This window comes from Nyctibius grandis, chromosome 2 (genome assembly GCF_013368605.1).
Source record: "Nyctibius grandis isolate bNycGra1 chromosome 2, bNycGra1.pri, whole genome shotgun sequence".
NCBI lineage: Eukaryota > Metazoa > Chordata > Aves > Nyctibiiformes > Nyctibiidae > Nyctibius > Nyctibius grandis.
This window is the reverse complement of record NC_090659.1, coordinates 100,097,737-100,110,589: the sequence shown is the minus strand read 5'-3', so window position 1 is coordinate 100,110,589 and position 12,853 is coordinate 100,097,737. Positions and strand designations below refer to the sequence as shown.

Genomic DNA, 12,853 nt, shown 5'->3' with positions numbered 1-12,853 from the left:
TAGTTTCATGAAAGAAATTATGATCATTAATATAAGAACATCCTCAACTCGTGCTACTCTTTAGGTTCCTAGCAAAAGTCTAGGGACATATATGTTCAATAGCAGTTCTTTACATTACAGCTGCTTTTAATACCACCACACTTTGTGTTCGTTATCTGAAATAGATATTTTCAATATTTTTAGGTCATAAACCAGCGATGTATTGTTATCATTTGTGTATTGTAAACAGCATGCAGTCCATAATTTCTAAACCAGAGAAGTTTACTTTTTGTTAATGTACGAATTAATGCGTTGGGAAGCTGTGCTTATGAAACTTTATGATATCTGAATGTATTTTGCACAGAAACATAAGTATGAGATAATTAAGCACACTGCACCTCTCTGATACTTACTGGTTTAAGACAAATTGCAGCAAAGTCTGGTTTGGCATTCCTCTGTTGTTTACTTTTTTTGTTTTTCTTCTTGTGTTTTTTTTAACAGGTGATTATCCAGCTCCTCGCGCTGTTCTAACTGGTCACGACCATGAAGTTGTTTGTGTGTCGGTCTGTGCAGAGCTGGGACTCGTTATCAGTGGTGCTAAAGGTCAGAAATGTTTTTGTGATTTAAGTCTTAACATTTTTAGAGCCTTTTTTAGTGGTACTTCTCAGTCTTCCCTCAATCCACATATACTTTAATTATCCAAAGTCTCCTCTACTAAGATGTGTTGTTATTCTAGGCGAATCTTTAGCAGCTTACTCTGAATGTTATTACTTACTATCTGGACTTATGAGGTTTAGACACAAATCAAGTTGTTTGTCCTTTCCAACCGTCAGCCTGTGCTACTGTTCCCTCCAGATCTGGAAGAGCTGTTGATAAAAATTTATACAATAATTCATAATGACAACTACTGATTTTGAAGAAACCTGTTGACAGAGACCTGTATTTAGGGGAAGGCCAGCTCCAAGTTCTCCACCCTGATCTTAATTGAATGGCAGTTTGTAGGACTGACCTCAGTCTCCTCGTCAAGGGAAGCAGGGTCAATTTGCTTGGTTTTGGATCTGTGGACAGCATTTGAGCCAGTAGGTTTTTTTTGTAGTGGATTCCAAATAATGAGGAGTTTGCAGGTTTGTTGTTACTTCTCTTTTATTAAACTTTTTGAGCCATTTGTTCACACTTTCTCCTTGTTACTTATCTATGGAATCCAGAGTATCCAACAATTGCCAATACAAATGTTCAAAATACCTTTCCAAACCTGCAGCAGTCTCGTGTAGAACAGGTAATCAACATAAATAAAGCACCCACCTCAATGAGTGTTTGCTTCGTCTTTCCTTCTTTTGTTTCTCCTTCACTTGTTCCATTTCACTTGTTCTGCCCACCTTCTCGTTTTCCCCTTAATTCCATGTCCACTTTTCTTCCCCCCCTGCCCTTTCTCATTCAGCTTTTCTTAATTTGGCAAACTGCATATCTTTTTCTCTTTTCCTTTCCCATTTGCCTTCCCCTCCCTCTCTTTCTCTCGTACTTTCTTTTGTGCTACATTATCTCTTCTCCCTTCTTATTTCCTTTCTTTACATTACCCTTGTCATTCCTTAAGGTGGTTCTTCTTTATATCTCTTCCTATCTCATTTCCACTCCACTCCTACATCCACACCCAGCTACTTCCTTTCTCTGTCTACAGCGATGCCCATTTTATTCATCCCTGTGGATATACTTGTACTCCTTTTCAAAAAGGTTGCTGCTTCTGAGTGTAAGAACAATGTGATACTTGTTCTGCCCGCTTTTGCTCACAGCTGAGCTCCTGGGTTATCGCCTTTTATACTGCCTTGGAGCTCAACATTTATTTTCAAAGCTGAGTGTGAAACTTTTGAGTAAAGGCATTAACAGCAAATCCTAATGGGTCATTAACTCTCATAATGAAATACTACATAACAGTCATACGCGAAGTCAAGACATTTATGAAAAAAATGTACAGTGATGCTGAACCTAAAGTTTTTTTCTTGCAGCACTGCTGTTTCTTGTGTTTTAAGGCAGCTTTATACATTCATACTGCCATTATAGGGTACCCTTTCCAAGTATCTTTTTGTAGATTTCCTCTTATTAACATAGCTGGAATCTGTACTCAGTTATCTTCAGCTTCATTAAATATATGATGCTTTGGTAACTCATATCCTTTTAGAGGTAAAGGCTGCTGGAGGACCAAAGACTTTTACATCAAATCCAGAATATGTTTGTAATTAATCAAGAGAAATGGAGGCCCAGTCTGTGCCCTGAGGATCTGTGCTCTTCTTTTGTTCTTCCTTTTCAAACTCTAGTCCATACATAAATGCAGAGAGAAAAACCCTTTTTTATTGATGGTTTCCAGCAGATGCCTGTTTTAAAACTTCTTCAGTTTCTGTCCTTTCCAGTCCCTTTCCAGTTTCTTAGCTTGCATTTCACGGCAGCGCTGCATTGCTCTGCTGTCCTGCCTGAGTGCTGCCTGTGCTCCCTCGTGGGGAGGCTGTCCCTCCAGAGCTGGCTGTGGCACTGCAATAACACACGCAGCATGCCAGAGAACCTGCTGAGGCAGGGAGAAAGCACATTTAGGGCTCCTCTGAGAAAAACCCTGTGCATCAGGTTGATGTTTGCACGTTCTTATCCAAAAAACCCAAAAAAGAGCGGTCAGTCTGTATATCTTTACAGTAGCATCCTAAATCAGATTTTCTTTGTACATTTTCGTGTCCATGACCAATCGGCTGAGCCAACGTAGCGGCAGTTTGTCAGTGCACTTAAATATGAAAGCATTACACTTTTCTTTTGAAAAATCTAACATGGTAATTATTTTAAAGGTGGAGGCATCACTTCTTATAACGTTCTGGCACTTCAGTATTTCCAAAGCTGAAATGCCACTATCTGAGAAAATAAATTAATTCCATTGCAGTCATATCCCATGGACCCAGTCAGGCTTGAGGTCTCTCTGCATAAGGCTTTATGCAAACAGATAAAAACCTGTACGAGAGGACTTGCAGACAAATGCACTGATGCTGTGATTCGTTCTACCTGAGCAAACTCAGCTGATGTGTGAATTTCAAAGAAGTTAGAAGGTCTTAATGTGAGGTGGCTGAGTCTGCCAGTATGAATTTACTTTCAGGGTCATGAGCCAGTTGTATAAGGAAGAGATTACTGTGCTGTCCAGGAGTATCCTGTGATTCATAAAAGAAAACATCTAGTATTTACCATGAGTCATTACATTGATCACAGAAGAGTAAATACAGATCTCACTTTCAAAAGAGCTTTTCTCATAGATCTTGAAATAGAAATAGCCTAGTTTTGCATCTTAAAATGTACATTGTAGATTTCATAGCTGTTTTTTTTCTTTCATCAGCAGTAATAAAAAGACATTAAAACCTCATATTAAAATCTCTCTGGAGTAAATGCAGTTATAGAGTGGTCTCCTAAAACCTCTTATAAGCCACATATCATAGTAACTCTGTTGGTTGTCAGATGATGCCCATTGTTAAAATAGTTCAGGACTGAAATCTATGCATATAACACATTCATTGGGGGAGAGGACCTACAGGAACTGCTATTGTCTATAGGAGAAATATGCAGTGATATGATTATATGCTCTCTGGGAGTTGCTTCTACTAGCCACTGTTAGGACCCCATCTGTTTAATGTGAGTGGGCAGGCTAAAGAGAGTTCATGTTGTTGGAGAAAAGCAGTAAGACAGCCTTCTGAATGCTTGGAAAGAGGAAAGAATATTTTAGAAGATAGATCAATGAAAACTCCTACCAGTTTAAGTAAATAATAAACTACCACTTTTAGGCATGTTGTATCTATTTTCTTAATATGCTAGCTCTTGCATTTCCTTTTCTGTTGCATATTTTATATTCTTTAAGCAAACATCGCATCTTCTTATATCTATGCAGGACTAATGTGATATGAATGTGTATTATGCATTGCCTTTGTGCACAGCACATATGGTTTGTATAAGCAGTAAATGTATGATATATTATGTTTTCATATACAGAAGGTCCTTGTCTGGTACACACAATTACTGGAGATTTGCTGAGAGCCCTGGAAGGAACAGAAAACTGCTTGTATCCTCGCTTAATTTCAGTATCTAGTGAAGGTCACTGCATCATCTACTATGAACGAGGACGGTTCAGCAATTTCAGCATTAATGGCAAACTCTTAGCTCAGATGGAGATCAATGATTCAACCAGGGTAAATCTAAATGCAACAAACATTTGTTGTGTCTTGCCTTTACTTATTAAAATAAATGGAATTTGTTTACCATGTGGTTTAAAGGAAATCACATACATAAAATCGCCGCCTCCTGGTTAAGTCATATTCAAACACAGATCCTCTTGTCTCCATCTCCAAATGCAAAAATGCACTTGAGCTCTTCCAGAATAAATAAGAACAAATTGTTTATGATCCCACACGATTCCTGGAATTTTTGTTTGGAATTAAATTTCAGTGGGAAATATGTCTTTAAAACAAAATACTCTGAAAAGAGCCCATTCTTAATTTATTAGCCAAGACATGAATTCATGCCTTCAGGGCTCTGCTCTGTCACTAGCAATTGAAGCAGCATTGGGAATGCGGATCGCTGCTCTGCTTTAGATCTTAGTGATGGCACCAAGTATTGTAGGACAAATGTCAAAATGTTGTGTGCTGAACCCAAGTCTTGGCAGATTCAGTTAAAGAGCTTTTTGTTTGTATATCATGTTTAAAACCACACAATTGTTTTATTTAAAATTTGGACATCCAAAATTTATTGGTTCATTATTTGATTGGGGAGAAAGGGGAGTGGGAGCCTTTTTCTTCAAATTTGAAGTGGGCAGAGCAAAAGAAATGCTTATATGTTGATTAAATTTTTGTAATAATGACCTGTTCCATAAAAACTAACTGTGTGCTTGTGTTTTGTCTTTTTCTCCTGAAGGCCATCCTCCTGAGCAGTGATGGGCAGAACCTGGTGACAGGAGGAGACAACGGTGTAGTGGAAGTATGGCAGGCCTGTGACTTCAAGCAACTCTATATTTACCCTGGCTGTGATGCTGGCATAAGAGCTATGGATCTGTCTCATGATCAGAGGTGAGTTTGTCATTAATATTTGCATGTAAATGCTAAAACTGCACAAAGTATACATCTCCATGAACTTTAAGGTATGAATTTATGGTATGCACTCATTAACAGGATATGGTACAAAACCCCCAGTTGTTATCATCTTGATTTGTCTCACTCAGCATTTTTTCTGATTCATGAATCTCATAGCGGAAGCGCTTAACGTTGAGGTCTTATATCATTGAAGTCAGTAAGCCAGAGACTCAGCTAGCAAAATAAAATTACATTAATTTAAAAACATAGGAACAGTCAGACTGGGTCAGGGTGCAGTAGTGCCTATTAAGCAATGCCTTAAGACAAATTACAAAAGTTTGTGGTCTGATTTTCAGCTATGTAGAGCTTGAGAACTTCTTGGGGTTGCATCTAGACTATAATGTGTGCTGCATTCCTATGCTATGTACCAGTTTTGTAAAGCAACAAAACCACCTATAAACAAAATTATGTACCTAATATACTCATGTATGAGTAGATGACTTGAAACAAGTTTTTTTGTCTCAAACTAGTCTGCTAACTTACTGGAAGAGACCTATTCGCTTCTGGAGCTTTGCCAGTTTATGCATACAGTGCTGTGCTCTGTTGGAAGAGATTTATTTACACTGCAAAAACTTTCAGCCAACATGTTTTTTTCTATCCCTGATTGTAATACCAGGCTTGAAAGCCACAGCTGTGCAAAGTGCTTTAACAACCTGCTTAGCTTTAGTCACATAATTAAGCAGAGAATGGCTTTTGTATGGTTTGATAGAAGTGGTGACAGATATCTAATCCAATTTTAAAACTCAGCTATCAGAATTAGAGGATATATGAAAACTGGAAAATCACCTGAACTATTGCCACCAGAATGTAAATATAGGACTACATTTCAATATGAAGCTGTTCAGGAGTACCAAGGCATGATCAGCTTATGATTAAGGGATCAGTTCAGTTGTCTTCACAGAGGCATCTTATTCTGTCTGGAAGGCCCTAGGATATCTCCTCCACAAGGAAGGATATCTCCTACCTCCTCCACAAGGAAGAAGAGAAGAGTTTTAGTAGTTGGAGACTCCTTCCTAAAGGGAACTGAGGGCCCAATATGCAGAGCTGACCCCCATCACAGGGAGGTCTGCAGTCTGCCTGGAGCCCGAATCAGGGATATCACCAGGAAACTCCCCAGCCTGGTGAAGGCCACAGACTACTACCCCCTGCTGATCTTCCAGACAGGTGGGGAAGAAGCTGCATCCCGTAGTCTGAGGGGGATGAAGAAAGACTACAAGGCCCTAGGACGGTTGGTGAAAGAGTCTGGGGCACAAGTTGTTTTCTCCTCCCTCCTTCCATTTTCAGGTGATGACGTGGGATGGAATAGTAGTATTCTCTCTATAAATGCCTGGCTACGAGACTGGTGCTACAGGCAGGGCTTTGGGTTCTTTGATAATGGCTGGTTTTATAAGACACCAGGCGTGACCGTAATATATGGGAAAGGTTTATGTCGTAGGGGCAAAAGGGTTCTGGGACAGGAATTAGCAGGGCTCATTCAGAGAGCTTTAAACTAGATTTGAAGGGGGATGGGGTAGTAGCTGGGCTTGCACCACTGGGGCAACGCTCTAGTGTTCAGGTAGACCAGGAGGCCTCCCATCCCCCTAGGGTGAAATCGGTGTGCTCAGCTCGCTCCCTGAAATGCCTGTACACCAATGCACGCAGCATGGGGAATAAACAAGAGGAGTTAGAAATCCGTGTTCGATCGGGGGACTATGATTTAGTGGCAATTACAGAGACTTGGTGGGACGCCTCGCATGACTGGAATGTGGTCATGGATGGCTATGTCCTGTTCAGGAAAGACAGGCCACTAAGGAGAGGTGGTGGAGTTGCTCTTTATGTGAGTGAGCAGCTAGAATGTATTGAGTTCTATCCAGGGGCGGATCAGGAGCGAGTTGAGAGTTTGTGGGTGCGAATTAAGGGGCAGGCTGGCAGGGGTGATGCTGTTGTGGGTGTCTATTACAGGCCACCGGATCAGGATGAGGAGGGTGATGAGGCCTTCTACAGGCAGCTGAGAGCAGTCTCACAGTTACAGGGTCTGGTTGTCATGGGGGATTTCAACTACCCTGATATTTGCTGGGAGGCCTACTCAGCCAGCCATCCTCAGTCCAGGAGGTTCCTCCAGTGCATTGATGATAACTTTCTGATGCAAATGGTGGATGAGCCAACTAGGAGAGGAGCGCTGCTGGATCTGATCCTCACTAACAAGGAGGGTCTGGTTGAAGAGGTGAAGGTTGAGGGCAGCCTTGGTTGTAGTGACCATGAGATGGTAGAGTTCAGGATCTCATGTGGCAGGAACAGAATAGCTAGCAGAATCACAACCCTGGACTTCAGGAGGGCCAACTTTGGCCTTTTCAAGCAATTGCTAGGGGAAATCCCATGGGACAGGGTACTAGAAGGTAAGGGGGCCCAAGATAGTTGGTTAGCATTCAAGGACTGCTTCTTCCGAGCTCAAGATCAGAGCATCCCAACAGGTAGGAAGTCAAGGAAGGGTACCAGGAGACCTGCATGGTTGAACAGGGAACTGCTGGGCAAACTCAAGTGGAAGAAGAGGGTGTACAGATCATGGAAGGAGGGGCTGGCCACTTGGGAGGAATATAAGTCTGTTATCAGAGGATGTAGGGAGGCAACTAGGAAAGCTAAGGCCTCCTTGGAATTAAACCTTGCAAGAGAGGTCAAGGACAACAGAAAGGGCTTCTTCAGATACATTGCAGGTAAAGCCAACACTAGAGGCAATGTAGGCCCACTGATGAACGAGGTGGGGGCCCTGGAGACAGAGGATAAAAAGAAGGCGGAGTTACTGAATGCCTTCTTTGCCTCTGTCTATACTGCTGGAGGCTGTCCTGAAGAGCCCCGGACCCCTGAGGCCCCAGAAGAAGTCAGGATAGAGGAGGAATCTGTCTTGGTAGATGAGGGCTGTGTCAGGGACCAATTAAGCAATCTGGACGTCCATAAATCCATGGGCCCTGATGGGATGCACGCGCGGGTGCTGAGGGAGCTGGCGGAAGTCATTGCTAGGCCACTCTCCATCATCTTTGCTAAGTCATGGGCAACGGGAGAGGTGCCTGAGGACTGGAGGAAAGCGAATGTCACTCCAGTCTTCAAAAAGGGCAAGAAGGAGGACCCGGGTAACTATAGACCGGTCAGCCTCACCTCCATCCCCGGAAAGGTGATGGAACAACTTGTTCTTGGTGCTGTCTCTAGGCACATCAAGGATAGGGGGATCATTAGTGGCAGTCAACATGGCTTCACCAACGGGAAGTCACACTTAACCAACTTGATAGCCTTTTATGAGGACATAACCCGGTGGATAGAGGATAGTAAAGCTGTGGATGTGGTCTATCTCGATTTCAGTAAAGCGTTTGACAAGGTCTCCCACAGCATCCTCGCAGCTAAACTGAGGAAGTGTGGTCTGGATGATCGGGTAGTGAGGTGGATTGTGAAGTGGCTGAAGGAAAGAAGCCAGAGAGTGGTGGTCAATGGGACAGAGTCCAGTTGGAGGCCTGTGTCTAGCAGAGTCCCTCAAGGGTCGGTACTGGGACCAGTTCTATTCAATATATTCATTAATGACTTGGATGATGGAATAGAGTGCACTGTCAGCAAGTTTGCTGATGACACCAAACTGGGAGGAGTGGCTGACACACCGGAAGGCTGCGCAGCCATTCAGAGAGACCTGGACAGGCTGGAGAGTTGGGCAGGGAGAAATTTAATGAAATATAACAAGGGCAAGTGTAGAGTCCTGCATCTGGGCAAGAACAACCCCATGTACCAGTACAAGTTGGGGACAGACCTGTTGGAGAGCAGCGTAGGGGAAAGGGACCTGGGGGTCCTAGTGGACAGCAGGATGACCATGAGCCAGCAGTGTGCCCTTGTGGCCAAGAAGGCCAATGGCATCCTGGGGTGTATTAGAAGGGGTGTGGTCAGCAGGTCACGAGAGGTTCTCCTCCCCCTCTACTCTGCCCTGGTGAGGCCGCATCTGGAATATTGTGTCCAGTTCTGGGCCCCTCAGTTCAAGAAGGACAGGGAACTGCTAGAGAGAGTCCAGCGCAGAGCCACGAAGATGATTAAGGGAGTGGAACATCTCCCTCATGAGGAGAGGCTGAGGGAGCTGGGTCTCTTTAGCTTAGAGAAGAGGAGACTGAGGGGTGACCTCATTAATGTTTATAAATATGTAAAGGGCAAGTGTCATGAGGATGGAGCCAGGCTCTTCTCAGTGACATCCCTTGACAGGACAAGGGGCAATGGGTGCAAGCTGGAACACAGGAGGTTCCACATAAATATGAGGAAAATCTTCTTTACGGTGAGGGTGACCGAACACTGGAACAGGCTGCCCAGAGAGGTTGTGGAGTCTCCTTCTCTGGAGACATTCAAAACCCACCTGGACACGTTCCTGTGTGATATGGTCTAGGCAATCCTGCTCCGGCAGGGGGATTGGACTAGATGATCTTTCGAGGTCCCTTCCAATCCCTAACATTCTGTGATTCTGTGATTCTGTGATATCCAGCTGCCGCCCCAAGTGCAGAGCACTCACAGAATCACAGAATCACAGGATCAATAATGTTGGAAGAGACCTCAGGGATCATCAAGTCCAACCGTTGCCCTGACACCACCCTGTCGACTAGACCATGGCACTGAGTGCCATGTCCCAGTCTTTTCTTAAACACATCCAGAGATGGTGACTCCACCACCTCCCTGGGCAGCCCATTCCAATGTCTAATAACCCTTTCTGAAAAGAAGTTCTTCCTAATGTCCAACCTGAACCTCCCCTGGCGAAGCTTGAGGCTGTGTCCTCTTGTCCTATCGCTATTTGCCCGGGAGAAGAGGCCAACTCCCACTTCACTACAACCTCCCTTCAGGTAGTTGTAGACTGCAATAAGGTCACCTCTGAGCCTCCTCTTCTCCATAGGTCCTGTGTCCCAGCTGCCAGCCAGAGTAGATGTGTCAGCCATCCTGGCGTACCTCCCATGGCACAAGGTGCCTAAAATTAGGGAGTTGGTTTCTAAAACACCTGAACGAAGTTGTTTTGGCATAGGTGTCTTCATGTGAGCTACAGGAATAAGCTCCTGTAATAACTGTGGCGATTTACTTGCTACAGCCTGTGGAGTCTAAAGTACAAAATCACAGAATCACAGAACGGTTAGGGTTGTAAGGGACCTCTGGAGATCATCTAGTCCAACCCCCTGCCAAAGCAGGTTCACCTAGAGCACGTTGCTTAGAGTCACGTCCAGGTGGGTTTTGAATACCTCCAGAGAAGGAGACTCCACAACCTCCCTCGGCAGCCTGTTCCAGTGCTCTGTCACACAGTTAAGCTCACCCTAAAGTACATGTCTAGTGACCTGTAGAGAGTTGGTTTCAGGCTGCACTGAGGGTACTGATTAGCGACTAATTCAGTTGCCTACCCATAGCCAGTTAGTACTGTTTGAGATACCTCAGAGGTCTGAGGTATGTACCTGGGGTGGCACATACGACAAAGGACCTAGTGAAGACCCACACCCTTGTGGAGAGGCAGCTGGAGGCAAGGCAGGATATGCAAGAGCATCTCAAATGGCATGATGCTTTTACCTATGTGATGGCGACCGAATGGATCCTAGATCTCCCTTGACCATAATGGGAACATGAAAATTTGGCTCATATATCAACACCTAAATGTAGGTCATCACAAACGGAATCCCACCCATGAGCTTAATCTTCAGAAAGTGTTGCAAGAAGTGCCTCATTCTTTTAGCTTTTTTTTGCTGTTTATGGTAAACCATCATTTGGGAAGGTAAAGGAGGATTAACAGGACCATCTTTTCTTTTTTCAGAACTCTGATTACTGGCATGGCTTCTGGCAGCATCGTAGCTTTTAATATAGATTTTAACCGGTGGCATTATGAACATCAGAACAGATACTGAAGCAGAATGAAGAACTGAAAGCCCAGGTAAAGCTGAGAGCACAAGTGCTGCAGTGAAAGGTGTAGTCTCTGATGGAAAACCACGTCTGCATTGACCGCCGTTGTACATTCCATTACACCCAGCAATAGCTGTACATTGTAGTCAGCAACCATTTTACTTTGTGTGTTTTTTCACAACTGAACACCAGCTGCTGAAAAGCAAGCTTGTATCATGTAAATTATATGAATTAGGAGATGTTTTGGTAATTATTTCATATATCTTTGTTTATTGAGAAAAGGTAGTAGGATGCGCCACAAGAGACTTTTGAAAATTCTGGGGAACCTTGTGTCCAGTTGTTTCAATGTTTAGGCTTTGAACCTAACACGCATCCCATCTCCAGCCTCTTTTCAAGCTGAGATAAAAAAAATACGTTTGATACTTTGTACATCAGATGCACATCTTAACTTTAAAGGGATACTTTTGTAAAAGTAAAGCCTTGTATAAAGAACAAAATTGTTTCTTAATTTTACTGTGGAGTTCCAACTTGCATGTACTTTAAACCTGATGTCTTGAAGGAATAGGTGCATTCACACGAATCAAACTGGAGATCTGCCTGAGGGTACAGCTTGTGTTAAAGGGTTGAATTTGGGCGCAAACAGTAATTTTGACATTTCCACCAACACATGTTTTTCACTTTTTGAATCTAAACTTTACCGCTCTTAAGTGGAGTTCTGCTCATGAAGCATTTGGATAAAAAGCCATTAGTTGCCATATTTATACTTTATACAACAGAAATTAAATTCCTCCCTTTTAAATTCAAAGACTAGACAGAAAGGGAGCAAAGAGGGAAGCTCAGTTTAATGCTTTGTAATGCTTAATGACTCCCAATACAGACAAAGTGCTATACTTCTGGATTATTAACATTTGGCATACAAACCACAGGCCAGAGAGCCTCCAGTGATTTTTTTTTTTCCCTTATTTTTCCTCTGAGCAGCTTGGTTTATTTGACAACCTCAGCTTCATTGTGAAGGTGACTGAGGTTATTCTTTTCAGTTCTTCTGAAAATCTCACCTGAAGCTACTCAGACTAAGGCACTTCACGATTTACAATACTGTAATGATAACTATCGGAATAATTTTCTGCACATTGTACTGATCAAATTACACACCCAAGGGTATATACACTTTAATTCATGTTTCTTCTTTGTATATTTGGTGACTGTATTGTCATAGATGTACATATTGTGTCGGTAGGGCTATGAGGCATGTAACAGGAATGTAATTTTCTCAGAATTTACACTCACTTGCAGTCATTTATTTTAAAAGATAATGGATTCTTTGTATTGGCACTTTGCACCAGAAACATATCATTATTTATTGATGTGATTACTTATTTGTTATCCACCTTGTATTAGTAAGTTTAGCACTGAATTTCCTTCTTCATTGTTGTTTGTATTTATAAGGTTCAAAATCATGGGGATCAACGTAATGATTAAGTTATTCATCACCCGTCTGTAAGCAATATCTTGAGTTTGTAGCTTAGAATTGGGAGACTATTGAACATCTGGAAGACAAGTTCATTTCATCTGAGATCATGGTGAAATATTTTGGATATATAAATTCCTTAAGCTATTGTAACCATGTTTTATTGCAAAGATGTAAAATATGCCAGATGTGTGTGAGTTGGAAATCAAAAAGAAAAATAAAATATGCAAAGAATTCAGTGATTGTTTTTAATTTCAACGAACTTTTTGTCAAAACATTCACATTATCATTAGGAACAAATAAGTATTTTAAGAAATCCTCTCTTATATACTATGTATATGCCAAAAATTATGCATGCCTGGGTGGTTGTGTTTCCTGGGGTCTCAGGAAATAAAACAGAGGT

At 42.4% G+C, this 12,853-nt stretch overlaps 1 protein-coding gene across 2 annotated transcripts in view; it reads left to right on the top strand.

Annotated features, from left to right (window-relative positions):
* The window catches only part of NBEA (neurobeachin), a 560,398-nt gene extending 547,749 nt beyond the window's left edge, over positions 1–12,649 (top strand). For both annotated transcript variants that reach the window (XM_068419495.1, XM_068419505.1), the window contains 4 exons: positions 481–582; positions 3,985–4,181; positions 4,903–5,054; positions 10,897–12,649. In XM_068419495.1, coding sequence (XP_068275596.1) covers positions 481–582; positions 3,985–4,181; positions 4,903–5,054; positions 10,897–10,987 — 542 coding nt within the window. In that variant the 3' untranslated portion in view covers positions 10,988–12,649. The remainder of the gene's footprint in view (positions 1–480; positions 583–3,984; positions 4,182–4,902; positions 5,055–10,896) is intronic.
* The last annotated feature ends 204 nt before the right edge of the window (positions 12,650–12,853 follow it).